The sequence below is a fragment of the Cloeon dipterum genome, chromosome 4, assembly GCF_949628265.1.
Source record: "Cloeon dipterum chromosome 4, ieCloDipt1.1, whole genome shotgun sequence".
In the NCBI taxonomy this organism is placed as follows: Eukaryota; Metazoa; Arthropoda; class Insecta; order Ephemeroptera; family Baetidae; genus Cloeon; species Cloeon dipterum.
Genome location: NC_088789.1, coordinates 33,697,458 through 33,722,028, shown reverse-complemented (window position 1 = coordinate 33,722,028; position 24,571 = coordinate 33,697,458). Strand labels below are relative to the sequence as shown.

General features: G+C 38.5%; 3 protein-coding genes across 3 annotated transcripts; all 3 read left to right on the top strand.

Annotated features, from left to right (window-relative positions):
- Positions 1–3,520: 3,520 nt before the first annotated feature.
- LOC135943862 (uncharacterized) lies at positions 3,521–6,017 on the top strand. Its single transcript, XM_065490528.1, has 10 exons — positions 3,521–3,578; positions 3,630–3,913; positions 4,178–4,289; positions 4,341–4,585; positions 4,635–4,700; positions 4,758–4,806; positions 5,152–5,448; positions 5,509–5,573; positions 5,734–5,851; positions 5,902–6,017. The coding sequence occupies exons 1-10, from the start codon at positions 3,521–3,523 to the stop codon at positions 6,015–6,017; spliced, it is 1,410 nt and encodes a 469-aa protein (XP_065346600.1).
- Positions 6,018–6,918: 901 nt separating this feature from the next.
- LOC135943861 (integumentary mucin C.1-like) lies at positions 6,919–10,756 on the top strand. Its single transcript, XM_065490527.1, has 5 exons — positions 6,919–6,922; positions 7,105–7,375; positions 9,450–9,756; positions 10,120–10,147; positions 10,653–10,756. The coding sequence occupies exons 1-5, from the start codon at positions 6,919–6,921 to the stop codon at positions 10,754–10,756; spliced, it is 714 nt and encodes a 237-aa protein (XP_065346599.1).
- A 6,758-nt stretch (positions 10,757–17,514) lies between these two features.
- LOC135943860 (uncharacterized) lies at positions 17,515–21,159 on the top strand. The gene is made up of 9 exons (XM_065490526.1): positions 17,515–17,572; positions 17,622–17,905; positions 18,157–18,268; positions 18,325–18,569; positions 18,625–18,690; positions 18,858–18,879; positions 19,155–19,451; positions 20,941–20,996; positions 21,121–21,159. Exons 1-9 carry the CDS (start codon positions 17,515–17,517, stop codon positions 21,157–21,159), a joined length of 1,179 nt encoding a protein of 392 aa, XP_065346598.1.
- The last annotated feature ends 3,412 nt before the right edge of the window (positions 21,160–24,571 follow it).

Below are 24,571 nucleotides of genomic sequence, written 5' to 3'. Positions count from 1 at the left end.
TTTCTGGCTGGGAACATTAGTTTTTCTTGCTTCAAAATTGATTTTTCCGCAACTGCCACGCCCCTTTTTAAAAATAGAACTGAATTTTGCGATGGAGATAGGGCCAAACTGTCGATTCTCGACATGCCAAAGAACGATAAACGCGAACTCGTGTAGCAGTTGTGTTTTTGCCATCAAAAACTGCACGACCTAGTACTAAACAAAACACCCGACGGGTGGAATGCCTACATCACGTCGCGGAATGAAAAAAAAAACACCATCACGTTTGACCTAAAATACAAAATGGGGCGCCAATAAATTGCCCTTTGAAGGAGGAAACCTCAAAGACGGGCTAATTGTAAGTTGTCTCTGCTTCCCTTTTCGTTGCAAGAAGTATAATTAAAAAAATTACGATTTTTTTAGGTTGAAGAACTCGGTTAGATAAGAATAACCCGAGGCACGGGCTTCTTGAACAGGTAATTTGCCCGTAATTTGTTGAATTGTACTAATTTTGGGCATGGTTTGAATTTCTAGGTGGCGATGGAAATATTGGACGGCGAAGAATCGAGACTGAAAATCTTGACGAAACACTCGGCTGTACAATTAATCATTTTTGTCTCTTTTTGCGATGAATATCTCCCTCAGGCTCGTGTAATTTGATCTCAAAGCGTTTAATAAAAAAAAACTGAAGGAAAAATCGCAAAATCTACGCACGAAAAATGGTTTATTTTCAAAATAAAGTTGAATTTCCAATAAACCTGCTTATTTTTAGAAGGTTGGTAACACCGGGGTCGGGATCAGTGTTGGTTCCCGCCGGTCAGAAGTCAATATGGCGTCGAAATAATGGAGGCCAATCAGGAGAAAGTCCAGCGGCCAATCAGAAGCATCAGAAAGGGGCGTGCCAACCTAATCATTTCATTCCCGCGTATTTTTTTTTGCTACATTTCCATCAGCCTGATGTGCCGATCAATATAGCTGTCGCTCTCTTACTGGCCTGGTTAGTATATTTATAGTTTAAAAAGGCAAAACTATGCAACTTGCGCTTCATTGGAGTCAAACCAGTTGCATACTAAATCAGTCTCTTTTTTTCTGCTCACAATCAGCACATCCCGTGGGCTTTGAGCTCACCGGGCAGCAGAGGAGATTTTGGGCCCAGCCGTGGCCATATTTTCAGCTCCCCACGCACCGAGTTCTTTTATTGAAACGCCAAGGACATTCATTTGTCCCTCAAGGCGCTGGAAAGGTGCCAAAAATTAGCAGGTGCCTCCTTCCAGCCCGTTGATATGGATATTTAGTATTTTTATTCAACAAAATTACATCTGTAAGGTATTATTTTGAATATTTTAATATTTTAACCATCAGTTTTGACAAGGAGAATTTAAAAGGGAAATTGATAGAACCACTCTAGTACTGGAAAATATTAAGCATATGACAACTAGAACCACATGGATGACGTCAAACATCACTAAACAATTTTCCGAGAAAAATATACGCCAGCGAGGCCTCTGTTTTTCCGGTGTAGCCAGCGGCCTGGAAAGCTCTGCACTGCTGACGCGGGGACGGTTCTTCGACAACGGATGTCAGCAACAGAATTTTCTTTATTAATTAAAAATTCAAGCCCAATTCGCAGGCTTAAAATGAGAACTGAAGCCATGTTAAAAAAAAGAAGTGTGGTTTTCCTATTCTTAGAAGAGGTTAACAATTTATCAAGATGCATTCCTTTGAAATTATAAAAATATAGAAAGAATCAGAGTTATAAATAATTTAAAAGCTGCAAAACATCTTGTGCAAAGGCTGAACGATTTGATGAAACTGCAAAGAAAATTTAAAAATCAACCATCGAATTTTCAAGTATGAAAAATTATAAAGCAGAAATGATGATTTTATTTATTTGAAAGAGGAAACAGGATAGGACGTCACTCGAGCTGATGCGGATAGGTATGATCGCACACTGCTGAGCCACAATATTATACAAAATTTAGTCCGGCAAAAGCCATCATTGTGGATAGCAATGAATTTCGGTTTCTGGACTTTGCTCTTGATTGTTAGTCTTCAGACAATTGGGCATGCGAAAAATCATGTAAGTTTACATTCTTTTTAAAGAATTATCGGGATCTCCCAAGTTTTGATTTAAATTTAATATAGGGAAACAAAATTAAAACCATCAAAATCACATATAACAAACAGGGTTATGGTAGGTTCTTGTAACACAAAGAAAAGCGATTTTAATTTGAATCAGGTCCAATTAAAATCCCAAAATCTCTTCTGCAAAACAAATTTCGGAGAAAGTATATCATCAAGTGTTGCGGATTTAAAAAGTGTCTGGCAAATGTAACGGTAAAAAAGACTTCTACAACCAGCTCGGTATATAATATGCATTAAAGGAAAAATTGAAATCAAAGTTAAATTGTGCTATGAAACAGACCAATAGCATTCTAACAGCACGACCGTCCTCGTTGCCAACGGCAACGACGGCAGCCATGATGACAGGAAGCGCTGCTGGTGAATCATCATCAGCAGCACCAACGGATGCCATCACTATACCGAGTAAAATAAAAATTCGAATAAAATTCGATGCTCAAGCGGACGAAAATTTAGGTCACGATTCCAGTCCTAGCCCTCTTGATGAGACAGATGTTCCACCTGACGGGCCAGTTGAGGCCACAACTGACCTTAAAACTGAGGTCTCGACAAAAGTGACCGAAACGGTGCAAGATAGCACCAAATTTACAACCCCTTCCACCACTGCGGCCTATCTGTCAACTCAGGTTTTCCAGAAGACAACTACAATTGATGCGATTTCATCAAATGTTGTAACTACTAAAATACCATCACCAATACCTACAACTACGCCCATGACGACAACAACTACGACCACAACAGCAACGTCCACGACGACGATTACAACCTCAACAACCACGACGACAAAAACAACAACCACAGTACATCAAAAATTTTTTAGAACCATAAATAGATATTAAACTAGGAGAAAATAATTACAGCCTATTCCGTGCAGTTTATCTTGTGCAGAGTACAACAGTTTTCTTGCGGTATGTTTAACTCATGTTTAGTGCAATCAATCAACTCCTAAAGATAGAAACAGGTTAGGTGGCTGATTTACTCAGCATGCCAAATCATGAAAACAGTCACCGCATAGCGATTTTTGGTTATAAACCTAGGAAAAATATAAAACTTACGTCACTGGTGCAATAATTCCGCTTAATCTCAAATCGCCTACCGCACTAATTACCATTTTTGAACTTCCATTCAGAATCAAATATACTAACTAAACTTATATATTTAATTTAGAACAATCTGACCCCAGGATCAGAGCAAAGTAGTTTTTTTTATCGATATTACAAACGATTAATAATTTTACGTTCAAATCAGCTAAAGGCACGAAGAAGACATCTAATTGTGCCATGGAGTATTTTGTTTCTACCTCTACAGTAAGATTTCTTCCATTTTATATATGGTAAACATTTAAATATAAAATTAGGCAACGAGAAACGAGGCAGCACTGCGATGCAAGGCGCAAAATATGATTCTTTTGACCGTTACCTCTATCGAAGGATTGGAATGCATGAACAATTTTGAAGGTTGTAGCTTTTACTTCTGTAACGTGATCCACTATAATTCTCTTAATTAAGCCAAAACGTACTGGACGAGCGGCTCAAACGAAGATGAAAATTGCAATGCGGAAAAAAAGTACGCTTGGTGCTCGACGGGCTTCAATATGACGGGAAATTTTATCGAATCGGAAAAAATGTGGTTGCCACCCAACAACGCAATCCCTTCTGCCACGAACCGTTGTTTGGCCGTTTCTTTATCCACAGTACCCACGAAACAGGGTCTGGTGCACAGAAAGTGCGACGACGCCCTGCCCTTCATCTGCCAGTATTCCGTCGACTGCCCAAAGATCTGCAACCGAAATGTTCGGTCTTGAAAACATACAAATTCATTTAGTTTATATTAATCCCATTTCAGGACTCCTTATTTGACTACTCAGGACTTTTGAAAGGTATATGGGAATTTAAAGAATGATCAAAAGTTAAATCTAATTATATATGAAGATAAAAAATCGTACGGAATTTGGTTTGACATCGGCGACTACACCTATCTCTTAGGCAACAAGCCGGTTTGTATCTGAGAATAGTGAGAGTATAAAGTCATCTATTTTTTTTTTGGCTAAACGTAGATGACGTGGATAAACAGTTACCGTCAGTGTTGCGCTTTGGGAATGGAGTCGCTCAATATCGACAACGCAGCAGAGCAATTGGGCCTTACTGCCATGACCGTGGCAAATAAAGGTTAGACCTTTAATTTAATACATAGTCCATGAAAATATTCTGAAATTTCAGCCAACTGGACTGCGAATTTCAATTACTGGACCAGTGGCACGTGGAAGGGGGCACCTGAGAAGCAGTGGTCGTGGTGCGAGCTAAATGGACCCACAGTGTTCGCAAAAGGACTTGTTTGGGAAAACCGGCAGCCCGACAACAAAGGAGGCAACGAGAGCTGCGTGCATTTCCGCTTTACTTTGAATTTCACAGGCACCATCATGACCGATAGGAACTGCGCAAATAAATATATATTCGCGTGCAAAGTATAGCTTTGAATTTCTTTAAGAACCAACAATGGTTATTAAATTTCAGAGTGCATTGAAAACCACCCCAAAACCTTGCGTTGCTTCCTGCCCAATAGAGAGCTGCGAACGAAATGTAAAATCTATACTTAAGAGTTGAATTGGTAAATGGTGCATTAAAATATGTTTCTAGAGTACTCTATTTGGCACCGACGCAACTACTCAGCAAGCAGTTTTACACGGTATAGTTAATAGCTATTTTTTAAATTAATTTTTGTTATTTTTTATACTGTGGTCTAGATTTTTTCTCTTATGGCAACTGGTACGATGGATGTGGCCGGAACTTTCTGACTTACACCTCAAAATTGGTGAGACGTCAAAAAGGTTTACTCGTAGTGTTTCAGAAGAAACCTAATGATCAATAGTCAAAGTGGAAAGACGCCCGTGACCGTTGCTGCGATATTGGTCTGACTCTAGCCTCAATGGAATCGGTTGGGAAGACGAGTTGCTTTTCCAGAATAGTCTCAAGTATATGAAAAAACCTGAGAGGGGCGAAAGAAATTTTAATTTATACAAAACAACTCAAGAATTTGCTCCAACGACCTATGGAGACTACTGGCTCTCCGGAACTGATCTGGGGTGTGATTCAAACTTCCGCTGGTGCACCCTGAGCCGGGACTTCGTCAACCCTGAGGTGAAGTGGAAGGAGGGACACCCGAAACCCGGCCTGGACTGCGTTTATCTCGAAGTGAGGAATGGATCCGTGTTGCTGGCCACCGATGACTGTGCCCAAAACAAGAGCTTTCTCTGCGAAGTGAGAAAGAAGGGTACTTTTGGGAAGGCCATGCAGACCGAATGTGCAGAAACCTGGGACATTACAATTGGTATAATGAACAAAAATCATTCCGGTGATAGTTGCTAAACGGAAATTTCATTTTATGCAGACCAAATTGATCTGCTTATGAACGTGAGCGCTTTTCTCACGGCAACTATTTCGCTAAATTTGAAGGTGGGGCCGAGAATTTATAATCACTACATTTTATTAACAAAAGTGCACGTTTTTAGTGCTTCTTGAAATGCGTCGGAGTGGAAATCGGAATGGTATAGAAAGATTTTTTAAAATTCATCTTCATATGATAAAATATATCTTGACAATTATTGTTCTTTAGTTTGGCATTGGAGGATTGGACGCCTTAGCTACGCTGCGACAGATAGAACTCGTGTCCCAGGAGGAACCCGCGAAATTGGAGACGGGATTTGTGGCTTATGATCAATGCAGCGGCATCAGTTTGTTTTTCCTTTTTTAATTTCTTGCCAGAAATTCATTTTTAAAATAGAATCAGACGACGAGTGTGTGATTCCCCACGAAACATACAAGTGCGGCCAAGAAAAAGCACCTGATTTGGTTTCAAAAATCATCACGAACAACTACGGCAATGCTACAATGGTCTGAGAGTTATATATCTTTAATTTAAAGTTGTTGTATTTTTTTTCTCGCGAAAGCTGATACCACCAACTCCATGTGTTCCTGTTCGCCGTTCTTGCTGGCTTTCAAGCTCTCTACCCTGCGTAAAAAACGTTGATTTACTGTACTATTAAGTTTGTCGGGACAATTATTAAAGGAACTTATTTAAATTTTTCAGCAAACTCTAATCGACGCCTTAAATGCAAATGGGAGAGGTAATTTGTATATCCTTTCAAGACCTACTGAATCCATATATTACTGTCGAATGTTTCAATCGATATACATTTACATTCAAGGGTCAAAATAGGTTGGGTTAATAATAATTCCGGTCAAAAATCTGTATTTTTACGTAAGAGCAGAGGTTTAAAGCAAAGTGCATGGGTGCTCTCGTGCACGTGTCAAACAGCCAAACGTCACGACTATGACGTCACAGCTGCCAAGCACGAAGCATAGCTGTGACGTTAGTGGGATGGCGCATGCGCTGTAGGGACCAAGAGACTCATGCGTTTTGCTTAGCACCTCTGTTTGGAAGTCACAAAAATAATAGATCAGAACATGTATTGTGTGCCCAATTAGGAATCGATTGGAATATAGTTAAATTGTGGATTTAGTGGGTATTGAAGCCTTAGGAAAAACATTATTTTACTAATAAACGATACATAGACGATATCGGATACATTGTGGAGACAGTTAACAGGACATTTTATACACAATACAGTAATCGTCCTTCATATCCAATAGTAAATAGTCGACATGTTTTCCAATTGCATTTTGTACGCTCTTGTCGTAATTTTAGACTGTGAAAGAAGCCTACACCAGATGCTGCGAACGTGGGATGCATCTCTTAGAACCTCAGAGCCGTGATGATTTGAAATATATTTTGGACACTATGGGTATGCAGTTTTCTCTATTATTTTCATAAAAATTAAACAAATCAGCTTGTTTTAACATTTTTGAAAACCACATTTATGTTAAAAAGTTTAAAACGTAAAAATATTAAACCAGTTTTCATTTGACAAAAGAAAGCAACGCACATGACGCAGATAAGGAAACTAAATTCACGTATTTTTTGCAGGAAAGTTTACTTATATTATGGTGGGTGACACAGAGTCCATCAACCAGACGCACGAGGTTTGGTGTCGCAGCCGCACCGTTTTGCCAGATGACATGTTTGATCCGGAAAAAAGATACTTCTGCAATCCGTCCTACCTCAAAATTAATATCAATCCTTACTGCCTTTTTGCCGAAGAAGGACTGGCCATAAATGGTTCCGGAAGCAATAACCCACAAGTAGTCACAGGAGACGTTTACCCTGACCCTTCTAAAGTGGTTACGGATGTGGGATGGTATAACTGCGAAAAATATAAGTAAAAATGTTGAAATTAAAAAAAACGATCAAGTTGCGCACGTTTTTTCTTCTTGAAATGTTTTTCTTTTCGGTTGACCACTTTTTTTGAATGCAATTTGTTTGGCTTGCAAGATTTAATTAATTACGTGACCGCATTTTAAAATTGCATAATATTTTGGCCTGTTAAAGAGTTTGTTTGCACTTTGCATAAATCTAATTTTCGTACAAATAAACTGATAAATACTAATATATGTATTAATATGATTTGAATAAATGGTTAATTTCGTGGCTGAGGCCTAAAATTTTTAATGTAATCGTTTTAATAAAAACCTGATAACTTTTTAAAGGGGTGGAGAGTATTCTGCATGGCTGTGGCAGCCATTTGGAAGAGAATTATGAGAATTTTAGGTTCCGAACAACATACCTGCCACTCTGTTTCTGTTTCTGGCCTGGTTCGTAGTTTAAAAAGGTAAAACTATGCAGCCTGTGCTTCATTGGAGTCGAACCTGTTGCATGCTAAATCAGTCTCTTTTTTCTGCTCACAATCAGCACATCCCGTGGGCTTTGAGCTCACCGGGCAGCAGAGGAGATTTTGGGCCCAGCCGTGGCCATATTTTCAGCTCCCCACGCACCGAGTTCTTTTATTGAAACGCCAAGGACATTCATTTGTCCCTAAAGGCGCTGGAAAGGTGCCAAAAATTAGCAGGTGCCTCCTTCCAGCCCGTTGATATGGATATTTAGTATTTTTATTCAACAAAATTACATCTGTAAGGTATTATTTTGAATATTTTAATATTTTAACCATCAGTTTTGACAAGGAGAATTTAAAAGGGAAATTATGATAGAGCCACTCTTGTGCTGGAAAATATTAAGCGCCCGGCCACTAGAACCACAAGGATGACGTCAAACATCACTAAACAAATTTCCGAGAAAAATATACGCCAGCGAGGCCTCTGTTTTTCCGGTGTAGCCAGCGGCCTGGAAAGCTCTGCAATGCTGACGCGGGGACGGTTCTTCAACAACGGATGTCAGCAACAGAATTTTCGTTATTAATTAAAAATTCAAGCCCAATTCGCATAGGCTTAAAATGAGAACTGAAGCCATGTTAAAAAAAGAAGAAGTGTGGTTTTCCTATTCTTAGAAGAGGTTAACAATTTATCAAGATGCATTCCTTTGAAATTATAGAAAGAAGGAGAGTGAGAAATAATGTATTTAAGATGCAGAACAGCTTGTTTAAGGCTTAAAAGTCCCCAGATTTTATGAAACTGCGCAGAAAATGTTCAAAATCAACCATCGAATTTATGAAAATCGAATATGAAAAATCATAAAGCAGAAATGATGATTTTATTTATTTGAAAGAGGAAACAGGATAGGACGTCACTCGAACTCGGAAAGGTATGCTCGCACACTGCCGAGCCACAAAATTATATAGATTTTAGTTCGGAATGAGCCATCAAGCAATGCGAATAGAAGCAGAATGAATTTCTGTTTCTGGACATTGCTTGTGATTGTGATTCTTCAGACGATAGGCCATGCGAAAAATCATGTAAGTACATTCTTTAATAAATTATGGGGATCGCATGATTTGATTAAAATGACTTTCAGGGAAACAAAATTAAAACCATCAAAATCACATATAACAAACAGGGCTATGGTAGGTTCTTATAACAAAAAGAAAAGCGATTTTAATTTTAATCAGGTCCAATTAAAATCCCAAAATCTCTTCTGCAAAACAAATTTCGGAGAAAGTATATCATCAAGTGTTGCGGATTTAAAAAATGTCTGGCAAATGCAAATGTAACGGTAAAAAGGACTACTCCAGCCAGCTCGGTATCTGCTTTAATCAAGAAATTTGGAATCATAAATCTCAATAATTGATTTTTATCAAAGACCACTAGCATTCGAACAGCAACGTCTACATTGCCAATAGCAACGACGGCAGCCATTACAGGAAGCTCTGCTGGTGAATCATCATCAGCAGCACCAACGGAAGCCATCACTATACCGAGTAAAATAAAAATGCGAATAAAAATCGATGCTCAAGCGGACGAAAATTTAGGTCACGATTCCAGTCCGAGCCCCCTTGATGAGACAGATGTTCCACCTGACGGGCCAGTTGAGGCCACAACTGACCTTAAAACTGACGTCACGACCAAAGTGATATTAACGGTGCAAGATGGCACCAAATCGACAACCCCTTCGACTGCGGCCTCTACATCCACTCAGGTTTTCCAGAAGACAACTACAATCGATGTGATTTCATCAAATGGTGTAACTACTAAAATACCAACATCTACAACAAATACGCCCACAACAACAACGTCCACGACGACGATTACAACAACAACCACGACGACGACGACAACAACTACAACCACAGTGCGTTTATTAAATTTTTGTAAAACCATATAGATATTTAACTATAGGAGAAAATTGCAGCCTGTGCCGTGCAGTTTATCTTGCGCAGATTACAACAGTTTTCTTGCGGTATGTCAAATTCATGTTTTGTGCCATCAATGAACTCCTGAAGGTCGAATCAGGTTAGGTGGTCGATTTACTCAACATGCCAAATCATAAAAACCGTTAACACATAGTGATTTTTGGTCTAAACCTAGCAAAAAATCCTAAACCTATAAAGCGTCACCGGGGTTCATTTCGATCAAAATCAAATCGGCTACCGCTTTACCACATTTGAACTTCCAGCATCAAAAATCCTAACTAAACTAAATTTTTTCAATTTAGAACAATCCAACCCCAGGAACAGAGCAAAGTAGGTTTTTTTTATCAGTATTACAAACGATTAATAATTTTACGTTCAAATCAGCTAAAGGCACGAAGAAAACATCAAATTGTGGCATGGAGTATTTTGTTTCTACCTCTACAGTAAGATTAATTGATGCTGATTCTGGAAAAATTTGAAACAAAAAAAAAACAGGCAACAAGAAACGAAGCAGCATTACGGTGCAAAGCGTTAAACATGACCCTTTTGGCAGTCAACTCTCTCGAGGGATTGGAATGCATGAACAATTTTGGAGGTTTTAACTCTCACAGAGGCTACATAATCCATGCTAATACTCTTAATTAAGCCAACACTTTCTGGACGAGCGGCTCGAACGAAGATGAAAATTGTAATTTGGAAAAAAAGTACGCTTGGTGCTCGACGGGCTTCAACATGTCGGGAAATCTGATCGAATCGGATAAACTTTGGTTGGCGAACAACAACACCAGTAGCCCTTCTGCCACGGAGCGTTGTTTGGCCGTTTCTTTATCCACAGTACCCACGAAACAGGGTCTCATGCACCGAAAATGCGACGACGCCCTGCCCTTCATCTGCCAGTATTCCGTCGACTGCCCAAAGATCTGCATTCGAGACGTTTGAATTATATAAATTATTCAAATCATTAAATTAAGTCTCTCCCGTTTTAGGACTCCTTATTTGACTCCTCAGGACTTTTGAAAGGTCCAATTTGAAATAAGCAAAATTTTAAGTATGATAAAAACATACATTTTATTAAATATTTAGATAAAAAATCCTACGGAATATGGGTTGACATCGGTACCTACACATATCTCTTGGGGAACAAGCCAGTATGTATCTGAGAGTAGCGAGACACCAGAGTACAATTTTTCGGCTTAACAGATGACGTGGATAAACAGTTACCGGCAGTGTTGCGCGTTGGGAATGGAGACGCTGAATATCGACAACGCAGCTGAGCAATTGGGCCTTACAGCCCTAACCAGGACAAATAAAGGTTATTTGGTCATGAATGAAATACAGTCTAGTGACATTTTGAAATAACAGACAACTGGACTGCGAATTTCAACTACTGGACCAGTGGCACGTGGAAGGGGGCACCTTTGAACCAATGGTCGTGGTGCGAGCCAAATGGACCTACAGTTTTCGCAAAGGGTCTTGTTTGGGAATCTTCCCAGCCGGACAACAAAGGAGGCAACGAGAGCTGCGTGCATTTCCGCTTTACTTTGAATTCGACGGGCACCATCATGACGGACCGCAACTGCGCCAATAAATATATATTCGCGTGCAAGGTAAAGCTATGAAATTTGTAGAGGGCGCTTTACAATGATATCAAAATTTCAGAGCGCATTGAAAACCACCCCAAAACCTTGCGTTGCTTCCTGCCCAATAAAGAGCTGCGAACGAAATGTAAAATCTATATAAAGTTGAATCGATAAAAGACACATTAATATATAATATAGAGTACTCTTTTTAACACTGACGAATATACTCAACAAAAAGTTTTACGCGGTATAATATTAGTTTCAAATTAAAATTATTTTAGCAATTTTTCACTGTGTTCTAGACTTTTTCTCTTATGGCAACTGGTACGATGGATGTGGAAGGAACTTTCTGACTAACACCGCAAATTTAGTGAGACATCAAACAATTTCATTGAGTCTTATGGAAGAATATTTACAAAAAATTATCATAGTCAGCCTGGTCAGTCGCCCGTGACCGTTGCTGCGATATTGGTCTCACTCTGGCATCAATGGAATCAGCAGGGAAGGCGAGTTGCTTTTCCAGAATAGTCTCAAGTATTTGAATAAAATCTGAGAGTTACGACAAAAATTAAGTCAAATATAATAAAAAACTAAAGAATTCGCTCCGGCGACCTATGGAGACTTCTGGCTCTCCGGCACTGATCTGGGGTGTGATTCAAACTTCCGCTGGTGCACCCTGAGTCGGGACTTCGTCCACCCTGAGCTCACTTGGAAGGAGGGACACCCGAAACCCGGTCTGGACTGCGTTTATCTCGAAGTTAGGAAGGAATCCGTGTTGCTGGCCACCGATGACTGCGCCCAAAAGAAGAGTTTTCTCTGCGAAGTGAGAAAGAAGGCAACCTTCGGAAGGGCCATGCAGACCGAATGTGCAGAAACCTGGGACATCACCGTTGGTAAACGCCCACCAATCATTCTGATGATTGTTGCTAAACGGAAATTTCATTTTATGCAGACCAAATTGATCTTCTATTGAACGTCAGCGCTTTTCTCACGGCAACTATATCGCTAAATTTGAAAGTTGGTCGATACTTAAAATTGCATTCCCTTTCGTTAACAAAAATACACATTTTTAGTGCTTCTTGAAATGCGTCGGAGTGGAAATCGGAATGGTATATATAAAGATTTTCAAAATTCATCTTCATATGATATAATCTTGACAATTATTTTTCTTTAGTTTGGTGTTGGGGGATTGGACGCCTTAGCTACGCTGCGACAGATAGAACTCGTGTCCCAGGAGGATCCTGTGAAACTGGAAACAGGATTTGTGGCTTACGATCAATGCAGCGGCATCAGTTTGTTTTTCCTTTTTTAATTTCTTGCCAGAAATTCATTTTTAAAATAGAATCAGACGACGAGTGTGTGATTGCCTATGAAACATACAAGTGCGGCCAGGAAAAAGCACCTGATTTGGTTTCAAAAATCATCACGAACAACTACGGCAACGCTACAATGGTCTGAGTTATATCTTTACTTCAAAGTTTTTTAATATTTTTTCTCTTAAAAGCTGATACCACCAACTCCTTGTGTTCCTGTTCGCCGTTCCTGTTGGCTTTCGAGCTCTCTTCCCTGCGTAAAAAACGTTAATTTACAACAACGTTTTACAGGATATATATTAATGGATTCCCTTTAAAATTTATAGCAAACTTTAATCGACATTTTGAATGCATCTAGGAAGGGTAATTTCAAGACCTACTGAATCCATGTTGTTCAATGTTTCAATCAATACATTCGAGGGTCGAAATAATTTTTCTCATCAACAATTGTTTTGTGACGTAAGAGCCAAATTCATGGTGCTTTTGTGCCCGTGACGAACAGCCAAGCGTCACCACTTTGACGTCACAGCTGCCAAGCACGAAGCATAGCTGTGACGTTAGAGGGATGGCGCATGCGCTGTAGCGACCAAAAGATTCATGCAATGCACCTCTGTTGGAAAGTCTCGAAAATTTTAGATCAGAATATTGTTTACCCACGGTTATCGATTGGAATAGAAATAAATTGTGGATTTAGTGGGTATTAGGAAAAATAATGTTTTACTAATGAACGACACAGACGATTTCGGATACATTGTGGAGACAGTTAACAGGACATTTTATTTATCCAATGTTCCGGCAATTATAGTAAAAAGTCTTCTTTTCATGTTTGGCAATTGAAAATTTTGCGCTCTTGTAATTTTAGACTGCGCCTCAAGCCTACACTCGATGCTGCGAACTTGGGATGTATCTCTTAGAACCTCAGTCACGTGATGATTTGCTATATATTATGAACACCGTGGCGGGTATGCAATTTTCTCTGTTATTTTCTTGAAAATTAAATCAATTAATAGCTTCTTTTAAAATTTTTGAAACTCATTCATGCTAGAAAGTTTTAATCGAAAAAATATTAAACTGTTTTTTATTTAAAAAAGAAAGCAACGTACATGACGCAGATAAGGAATCTAAATTCACGTATTTTGTGCAGGAACGAGTTTTTCTATAATGGTGGGCGACACAGAATTCATCAACCAGACGCACGAGGTTTGGTGTCGCAGCCGCACCGTTTTGACAGATGACATGATCGATCCGAAAAAGAGATTCCTCTGCTATCCGTCGTTCTTCAGAATTAATAAAGATTTTATGTACCTTTGGGCTGAAGTACTGAGCGTTTTTGATCCCAACATCAGAGACACAAAAGTAGTCACTGGAGAGGTTTACCCGGACCCTTTGAAAGTGGTTTCGAATGTGCAACGGTATGTGTGCGAGAAATACAAGTAAAAGGTAGAAATTTAAAAAAAAACAATCAAGAAGCGCACATTTTTCTTTTTGGGTGATCACTATTTTTTGAATGCAATTTGTTTGGTTTGCAATATATGTAATTAATTACGTGACCGCATTTAAAATTTTATATTTTGGCCTGTCAAACAGTTTACACTTTGTAGAAATCTAATTTTCGAACAAATAAACTAACTAATACTAATATGTATGTATTAATATGATTTGAATAAATGGTTAATTTCGTGGTGGAGGATTAAAATTTTTAATGTAATCGTTTTATTAAAAATAAGTTACGAAAATACCTTTAGGAGAAAATTGTTTTGTAATAAATTTTATTTTCTATTTTACCTGATAACTTTTAAAAGGATGGTGAGTATTTTGCATTGCAGTGGCTTCCATTTGGGAAAGAAATATGAGATTTTTAGGTTTCGATCAATAATGTCACTGCTCTCTGTTTCTGTTTGGGCCTGCGCGGATAGAAGTTTAAAAGTAAAAACTATGAAACCTGCGTTTCATAGGAGTCAGACCAGTTGCATGCTCAATGCCTCGTTATATCAATCTCTGGAAGAATTAATAAAAAGCAGATGTACTCATTCTGATTTCGCTGTTGGAAAAATTGAAATTGTGGAAAATAAAAGGTGAGTAACACCATTGAAACCAAACTGAGATGTAATACGCATTGCAATTAAATCCAAATCTATTAATCAAGGTTAGAGGAACAACTTCATTCTTACTAATTTTGACAAGGAAAAGAGAATTCGAAAGAACCGCTCATTGATTTGGAAAGAGAATAAGAGCCCTCTTTGACCAAAAATGTGAAAACTGTTAGGATGACGTCGAACAGCAACTAATAAATTTTCCGAGAATTATAAACGCTAGCGATGCCTTTGTTTTTTCCGGTGTAACCAACGGCCCTGAATTCCCTGTGCGCAGCTGACGAGGGGACGGTTCTTCGGCAACGGATGTCACCAGCAGAGAGCGAGAGAATAGAATTTTCTGTATATTATTAAAAAGAAAATCACGAACAAATTAAAATCGTAAATCACAGGCTGTAAACTAAAGCCGTGTAAAAAGACAATTAGACATTGTTTTTGTGAAATTTTCCATTTTCAGAAGATGTTAAAAATTTATCAAGATGATGCATTTATTTAGATTTAATTAAAATAATGGATGAGATATGACATGTAACGCAGCTAATTTAAAGGCAAATGCAGAAAAATTTAATGATACTGCGCTGAAAATCGAAAAATCAACCATCAATATGAAGAGTTATAGAGCAAAAATGATAAAAATTATTATTTTGAAAGAGGAAACAGGAAAGGACGTCACTGGGCATGGTTTCTCTCTGCCGAGCCAAACCTTACTAAAATTTAGTTCGGAAAAAGCCATCAATGCGATAGCAACATAATGAATTTCGGTTTCTGGACGTTGCTTGTGATTGTTATTCTTCAAACGATCGGGCATGCACAAATTCAAGTAAGTAAAGAATGGAACTTTTAGGGCTGTGAAATTGAGACGATCGACTATTTGTTCTGAGCTTCCAATCATTGCGGGAACATCAAATGAGCAGGAAAAGCACGAATCCTGCACTTTTAAGACAAGATCAGGCCGACAGTCTTAAACCACTTCTAAATTGACTCAAAATCTGTAGATAAGAGCTTTGCTAGTAGAAATTTTCGCCAGTTTCGATTTTTCTTGCGGAGAAAGTAAAAATTAAGCTTTCTTCGTCACCGTTTAATTCAGACGTCCCTTCAATCGCCGCTCACCACCCCTTCAACAATATTCCCATCTTTAACTAAAATATTAAATACTGCAACATAAAATTTTCAATACAATCGATTGGAATAACTTTTTGCTTGAGTGTCTCCGAGTAAAGGGTAAATTATCCACTGTAGATTTATAGATAAACATTTTCTATTTGAAGTCGCGAGTTTTATGCTTTTGGAGCATCTTTGCTCCTCAAGAAAATGAAATTTGTAATATCATTTAGGCAAGAACATCGGTAAAATTCAAAGTTGTTAATTGGGCAAAAATCATATCTTAAAAACCAGTCTTTAAACGATTATTTTGCTCCGATTAACAGTCTTAAGATAATCAACTATTTCAAAAAAAAAATCTAATTTACAGTCCTAGAAATATTTCTATATAAATTAATTAATATGAATTACAGGGAAACAAAATTAAATCTATCAAAATCACAATTAACAATCAAAATTTTGGTAAGTCTTTTGTTGGAAAAAAAGAAATATTTCAAAATTAAATTATAGGTCCGTTACAAATCCCCAAAATTCTTGTGCAGAACAATGTGCGAAGAAAACATATCATCATGTGTTGCGGATTTAAAAAATGTCTGCCACCCGCAAATGTAACGGTAAAAAAGACTACTCCTACCAGCGTGGTATATGAATTTTAGAAAAATTTGGAATCATATTTAAATTGTGTTTTAAAACAGACCACTAGCCTCCTAACTACGTCAACGTTGCCAACGGCAACGACGGCAGCCATGATGACAGGAAGCTCTGCTGGTGAGTCATCATCAGCAGCACCAACGGAAGCCATCACTATTCCGAGTAAAATAAATAATATTGCGAATAATAAAAATCGATGCTCAGCGGGCGAAAAATCAGGTCACGATTCCAGTCCTAGCCCCCTTGATGTGACAATTGTTCCAACTACTGACCTTAAAACTGACGTCACGACAAAAGCGACAGAAACGGTGCAAGATGGCACCGAATCACTTACTCCTTCAACTGATGTGGCCTCTCCATTTTATACAGAGGTTGTAACTTCTTCATTGACATCATCAACATCTACAACAAGTAAGCCCACGACAACAACAACTATACCCAGGACTACAACAACTACGACAACTACAACGTCTACAACAACAACAACCACCACAGTCCGTTTAAGAATTTTTATTTAAACTGCATAAAAATTAACTTGAAGAAAATCACAGCCTATTCCGTGCAGTTTATCTTGTGCAGAGTACAACAGTTTTCTTGCGGTAATTTTATTCGAGTTTTTGTGCCAAGTACCAATTATCAATTCCTAAGAATAGAATTAGAGGTTTAGGTGGAAAATACTTATATTATATTTATCATATTTATTTTATTAATTTAGAAAATGCCAACCTCAGGAATACAAGAGTGTAGGTTTCTTAATATCGAAAATGAAAAACAATTTTAAATCTTATAATTTTATGTTCAACTCAGCCAAAGGAATTAAGAAGATATCGAACTGTGACATGGAGTATTTTGTTTCTACCTCGACAGTGAGATTTTAAGATTAGAATTTGGAACAGAGATAGAACACATACAAGCAGGGAACGAGAAACGAAGCAGCAATTCGATGCAAGGCGCTAAACATGACCCTTGTGACCGTGACCTCTCTCGAGGGATTGGAATGCATGAACAATTTTGAAGGTTGTAGCTTACTTTTGTAACGTGATGCACTATAATTCTTTTAATTAAGCCAAAACATTCTGGACGAGCGGCTCGAACGAAGATGAAAATTGCAATATTGAAAAAAGATACGCTTGGTGTTCAACTGGCTTCAACATGTCGAGAAAACTGATCGAATCGGAAAAACTCTGGTTGCCGCCAAAAAACGCGATCCCATCTGCCACGGAGCGTTGTTTGGCCGTTTCCATTTCCACAAATACCTCGAAACAGGGCCTGGTGCACAGAAAGTGCGACGACGCCCTGCCCTTCATCTGCCAGTATTCCGTCGACTGTCCAAAGCTCTGCATCCAAGACGTTTGAATTACAGAATAATCATATCATTAAACTAATTTGAACACATTTTAGGAATCTTTATTTGACTCCTCAGGAAATTTGAAAGGTATACAGGATATTTAAAGAATTATCAAAAGTTTAATGTTATAATATAAAGATAAGAAATCCTACGGATTTTGGGTTGACATCGGTGCCTACACCTATCTCTTGGGCAACAAGCCAGTACGTATCCAGACTCACATAGCTCCAAAGTCTAATTTTTGGTTTGACAGATGACGTGGTTGGACAGTTTCCGCCAGTGTTGCGCTTTGGGAATGGAGGCGCTCAACATCGACAACGCAGCTGAGCAATTGGGCCTTACTGCCCTGGCAAAGACAAATAAAGGTTATTGGTCATGATGATGTTTAGAAAGGAACCATGCAAAACAATTTTAATTTCAGCCAACTGGAAGGCAAATTTCAACTACTGGACCAGTGGAACGTGGAAGGGTGCACCTGAGAAGCAGTGGTCGTGGTGCGAGCCCGAAGGACCCACAGTTTTCGCAAAGGGTCTTGTTTGGGAAAACTACCAGCCCGACAATAAAGGAGGGAACGAGAGCTGCGTTCATTTCCGCTTTACTTTGAACACAACGGGCACCATCATGACCGATAGGAACTGCGCCAGTAAATATATATTTGCGTGCAAGGTAAGTAGCTATTGAAAAGTAAATAGGCCTCTATTAAAATGATTTGAAATTACAGAGTGCATTGAAAACCACCCCAAAACCTTGTGTTGCTTCCTGCCCAACAGAGAAGTGTGAAATTGAGGTAGCATCTTATGTTAAAGATGAAAAGATATATGTTGTGGCATTAATTTAATATAGACTTCCCTCTTTGACACTGTCTATACTACACCTACTACATCAGTTTTACGGAGTTAAATAATAGGATAGAGTTGAAATTTGTTTTTTCATTCTTCTGTATTTGTTATCTAGACTATTTCTCTTATGGAAACTGGTACGATGGATGTGGCCGGAATTTTCTTACTTACACCACAAAATTGGTGAGACGTCAAATAGATTATCAATTATTATATTAAGAATTACAAACGACACCTAAAAAATAATCAATAGTCAAACTGGACAATTGCCCGTGACCGTTGCTGTGATATTGGCCTGACTTTAGCCTCAATGGAATCATTGGGGAAGTCGAGCTGCTTTTCTAGAATAGTCTCAAGTACGAATTAAATTTGAAAGGGACAAAATAAAGTTTAATATAAAAATCCACTCAAGAATTTGCTCCAACGACCTATGGAGATTACTGGCTCTCTGGAACTGATCTGGGGTGTGACACAAACTTCCGCTGGTGCACCCTGGGCCGGGACTTCGTTGACCCTGAGCTCACTTGGAAGGAGGGACACCCGAAACCCGGTCTGGATTGCGTTTATCTCGAAGTGAGGAATGAATCCGTGTTGCTGGCCACCGATGACTGCGCCCAAAACAAGAGTTTTCTTTGCGAAGTGAGAAAGAAGGGAACCTTCCAAAGGGCAATGCAGACCGAATGCGCAGAAACTTGGGACATCACCGTTGGTAAACGCCCGGAAATAATTCCTTTGAAAATGACTAGACGGAAAGTCCATTTCTTGCAGAACAAATCGATCTACTTATGAACGTTACTGCTTTTCTTACGGCAACTATTTCGCTAAATTTGAAGGTCGTTTCGGAAATTTTAATCCTGAATTCCTTATAATAGAAAGAAAATTACGTTTCTTAGTGCTTCTTGAAATGTGTTGGAGTGGAAATTGGAATGGTATTTGAAAGACAAAAGTTACAAAAATCTCCCTTCTGTTTAATTTATATAAAAAATAATATTTCACACAAAAACAAACAGACTCAAATTAATTATTGTTCTGAAGCTTGGCATTGGGGGATTGGACGCCTTAGCAACGCTGCGACAGATAGAACTCGTGTCCCAGGAGGATCCTGTGAAATTGGAGACGGGATTTGTGGCTTATGATCAATGCAGCGGCATCAGTTTGTGTTTTTTTTAAATTGGTTGCCAGAAATTCATTTTTAAAATAGAAACAGACGACGAGTGTGTGATTGCCCACGAAACCTTCAAATGCGGCCAGGAAAAAGCACCTGGTTTGGTCTCAAAAATCATCACAAACAACTACGATAACGGCACAATGGTCTGCTTTGAAAATCTTTTATTGAAGGTTTTAATTTTCCTTCTTAAAGCTGTACCCACCTACTCCTTGTGTTCCAGTGCGCCGAACTTGTTGGCTTTCGAACTCTCTTCCTTGCGTAAAAAATGTAAATTCACTTATTGGTTGGCAGGACGTATTATTAAAGATCTCATGTTCAATGTAGCAAACCGCAATCGACTTAATGTTCAAAAACTACTACGGTAATTTTTTTAAATCCCACTGAAATCACATTTTATTTAAAGTCTTATATCGAGATTCCAGATGGTCGAAATAGTTGGGGTAAATGATTTTACAGTTGGGAAAATCACTTAACCCATTTATCTCGATCATCAAGAATCGATTGGTACGTTACAAAAAGGTTACAGTGGGTCTTTAGTTTTTAATCTTAGTGAGGCGGATTACGGCACTGTTTTTTAACTTGACCTTGAAACATTGTACAATGCTATCCTCATGCCCAGCGTTGCCATTTTCTTTCAAGGTTGCGTTGCCGTAATCCGCCCCAATGTAAAATATCTATTACACAATTCATTGATATAGATGAATTCGGACTCATGATAAAAGCTGGAAACAGGACATTCTATTATACTACTAAAAATGTAGCTTATGTAAAAATTCACCACGTTTGCAAAGTGAAAATTACGCTCTTGCATTTTTAGACACACTATGAGGCCTACACTCATTGCTGCGAACTTGGAATGTATCTCATAGAACCTCAGACAAAAGCTGATATTGAATTTATAACATTAGCTACTGGTATGGTTATTGTATGTTTTATTTCCTTAAAAATAATAATTACAATAATACGGCACAAACATCATGTCATAAAGTCAAACACGAAAATAATTATAAACCACCTTTGATTTGTGTAGGTTACGCTGCTACAATGATGGTGGGCGATACAGAGTTCATCAACCAGACGCATGAGGTTTGGTGTCGCAGCCGCACCGTTTTGACAGATAACATGTATAATCCGAAACAAAGATACTACTGCAATCCATCGTACCTCAAAATTGATCCAAATAGAGATGCCTATTATTTTTTTTCCTTAGGACTTGACGTACCTGATCCCAAGACCAAATTACGAGTAGAAATCACTGGAGAAGTGTTCCCTGAACCCTCTAAAGTGATTTCGAATGTACAGCGGTATATCTGCGAGCTACTCTAGCAAAAAATGGTTTAAAAAAATCAATCAAGATAAGCACATTGTTTTTCTTTCTGGGTGACTACTTATGACCGAGTTTTCTTTTTTTGAATGCAATTTGTTTGATTTTTAATAATTTTTATAATCAATTTATTTGACCGCACATTTCATATGTTATATTTTGTCCTGTCAAAGAGTTTTCAAATTGTATGAACTGCATATTTGATGATGTATCAATAATATGATGAGAATAAATATATTTCGTGGTGGAGGCTTAAAGTTTTTATATTTTTATTGATTGCTTTTTCCAAACGTTGATGTCCGTACACTTTTGCTGGTAGCAATTCAAAATTAATTGTCCTCATGATTAAAATTGACGCCAATAAGAGAATAAAGAATGAGTTCAGTTAATTGAACAAACCAGTCAGGTCTACGAAGATCGAGATTAGTCTCACGGTGGGTTTGCAATTGATGAGATTTTGGCGGTGCAAAGATTACAAACTCTTGAGTAATAGCAGATTTTTCACATTGCGTTAATATCGCAACTCCAGATCTCGGTTTTTTACCATCGGAATTGCTAAAACTAACCACCGTTGGACTCGTTCAGATCTCCCTTGACCTCCTGAAGGGTTGTTTGGAGATTAGTGCAATTTATTTATTATTTTACGATCTGTTACCGTGGCATATATAGGACCTTCACAATTCCTAAACCATGCACAGCAAAGAATCAGAATAAAAAATCTAGCCCATTATTGTGACGTCTCTAAACTCTATTTAAATTCCATTAAACATGCTTACTTTTTACTAGGTTATGATGAGTATTTTCCATCGCTTCCATTTAGGAGAGAAGCATAGATAGATAAATTCTTACCCTCGTAGTCTGGGTCTGACAAGAAATGTCCGCGCACGAAATCTCTATCCCAGTTTTTACCAGCCTTACGCTTAGGGGTTGCTTTACTTTACTAGGGATGTCGGTGGTCTAGGGGGAGAAACTATTCGCTTGGGAGGAAACAACTAATCGTGGCACTAAACAATTAATGAGAACACAGGTAATAATCAAGTAATATAACCCACAAATTTGTGCAGTGGGAAGGACAACTTATAGTCAGACTTGGATTTATTGAACTTAAGAACTTTGAACATACTTGGATAACTTATTTGACTCTTTAAATATTTAATCTACAGCTTGATTAACAATTTCAGACTTTTACGTTAACTTATAATTCTCACCACTTTTTTGTACTCAAATCTCAGACTTAAGGATTACACCTATGATTATTCTTAAACAAATTAACAAAGCAATTCAATTCAAATACAACTTCTCAACTCTGAACTCTCGGCCTCAAAATCGGCGTGCTTGGTCAGACACTTTGACTCCATGCACCCAAATTAAGCACATAAATACCACAGACTTATCTTCTATTTGCTTAAACACCAATTCCTCTGCCTTAACAGCCTTGCCAGCCACTGCTTTCGCCACCAGAAGCACTTCAAAACCGCAGCCGAGCTCACACACGTCTGCTCGCGTCCGGAATCCTAGAGAGAGCGAGCGGCGGCGTCACTGACGCTACCGCCTAACGGTCTCTTTGAAAAGCCCGCCGCTCTCTAATTGGCCGGCTCTGGTGGGCCAACTCACAAGCCTTTTGGCGTCACCGGCCGCCATCTTGGATTGGGTCACATATTTAACCTTTGCAATGTAATTATTCCGCATTTGGACCCTTTCGGGAGCCCAGACCCTTTTTTACACATGACAACTCAAATAAAACGCATCTATTAAACATAATGTATGTTGTCCGGCCGCCGCCGCACCTCAACATAACAAATCACAAATAAATAAGCGGGGATCTGTCTTCCCGTGCACCATGCGGCCAACTTACCGAACTTTAGGTGCACTTGAGCGGGTTTTTGGGGCATGAAATGGGGGTGGCGGGTGTTCCCGGTGTTTCTTTATCTGTTACCTGTAATTGTGCCGGCATTCGGTCTGTTGGTGCCGTCATTTTCCACCTTTTTGCTGCTCTTCTTGAAACACAACCCACTCACAGTCTATCAAAACGCTGGTTCTGTGTGGGTGGGGGTGCAGCAAAGGTGCGCTTCACCTTTGCACTGCCACCTGGCGATACAAACTATAGTTACTAGGACAGTTGTGGCGGAAAGGCGCCACCACAACAAAAAATGAACAAATATATATAGATTTTATTAGGAGCTTCGTAAAACGCAAAATAAAGGCATTTTTTCACTTTTCGTGAATTTTGTGAATCCTTATCTCGGGTTTTAAATATCAGAAGTGCAATAATTAACCCCCGTTAGATTCGTCTCAACCTCCTCTGACGGACAGAAGGGTTTTTGATACGCACTTTCTTATGACTTTTCTCTTATTTCTCTTTTAAATGCAAAAGTTGCGAAAATAAGTTATTTTTTGACACTTTCTAAACCCACGTTATTTGATTTGAAAAAAAATTGTTTCCTCTTACGATTAAAAGAGCATTTTTACAATCTCTAACAAATTATACAATATATTTTTGAAAATTAAAATAGGTTAAACAGCAAAAATTTGCAGATTGCAATTAACAGAATATTCAGTTCAAAATTTGTGAATTATTTTAAAGAAAATAAGGAACGATTTCACTCTGTCGCTCTGTCTGGATGAAAAATCCAACAAAGGATATGAAGAGCAATTCCTGGGAACGGAGGGAGCGGTGAAAATGCGCGATGACAGGAAGTTTGATGATGAAAGCTCGGTCGGCTCTGTCTGCAATGCGCTCATCTAGTTGCGAAGTGAAATTAACTCTCAATACGACTGGGAATATATTATGCGCTTTCCTTTCTGCAGCTCCTTATTGAATGAGGCAATGAGTTTTCACTTTATGAAAGAGAATTAGGAAAAAATCTGTCGTTAAATGAGTTTATTGTGAAAGTAAAAATCGCTTTGTTGGAACATGTAATGTGCTGTGGTGTTATTATTTAGCTTCGCTTTCACACAAAAATCGTTGATATCGCGCAAGTCTCTCTACTTGGGGCAAAGTTCAAAAATTCCATTGCGCAAAAATATTACGTTATCAATATCATTTGCAGTCACTGCGGCTCTCTCGCTCTCTTCACAGTCGCTCCGAAACGCCACGACTGGAAATATATAATAAACATTTCAAAGGTAAATCCGTTAATATTTGTTTGTACCGCTTAATAGAATTAAAAAAAATAATAAAAATAAAATATTAATAATAATAAAAATTCTTTTTTAACATCGCAAATATTTTTTCCAGTGCGAAGGTCGATTTTCCGTCTCTGGAAATGAATTTGTCCTCCTTGATAATCGGGACGCTGCTGTTCGGCGTGTCCACGACCTTCTCTCGAGTCTACGA

Excerpts from the sequence above, each read along its gene's own strand:
- LOC135943861 (XM_065490527.1), top strand. Across the intron at positions 9,757-10,119 it reads CGACAACAACTACAACCACA|AACAATCCAACCCCAGGAAC; the intron begins GTGCGTTTATTA and ends TTTTCAATTTAG. Across the intron at positions 10,148-10,652 it reads AACCCCAGGAACAGAGCAAA|TACCCACGAAACAGGGTCTC; the intron begins GTAGGTTTTTTT and ends CTTTATCCACAG.
- LOC135943862 (XM_065490528.1), top strand. The coding sequence starts at position 3,521 with ATGATTCTTTTGACCGTTACCTCTATCGAAGGATTGGAATGCATGAAC. Across the intron at positions 3,914-4,177 it reads CAAAGATCTGCAACCGAAAT|ATGACGTGGATAAACAGTTA; the intron begins GTTCGGTCTTGA and ends GGCTAAACGTAG. Across the intron at positions 4,290-4,340 it reads CATGACCGTGGCAAATAAAG|CCAACTGGACTGCGAATTTC; the intron begins GTTAGACCTTTA and ends CTGAAATTTCAG.
- LOC135943860 (XM_065490526.1), top strand. The coding sequence starts at position 17,515 with ATGACCCTTGTGACCGTGACCTCTCTCGAGGGATTGGAATGCATGAAC. Across the intron at positions 18,269-18,324 it reads CCTGGCAAAGACAAATAAAG|CCAACTGGAAGGCAAATTTC; the intron begins GTTATTGGTCAT and ends TTTTAATTTCAG. Across the intron at positions 19,452-20,940 it reads AACTTGGGACATCACCGTTG|GTTACGCTGCTACAATGATG; the intron begins GTAAACGCCCGG and ends TGATTTGTGTAG.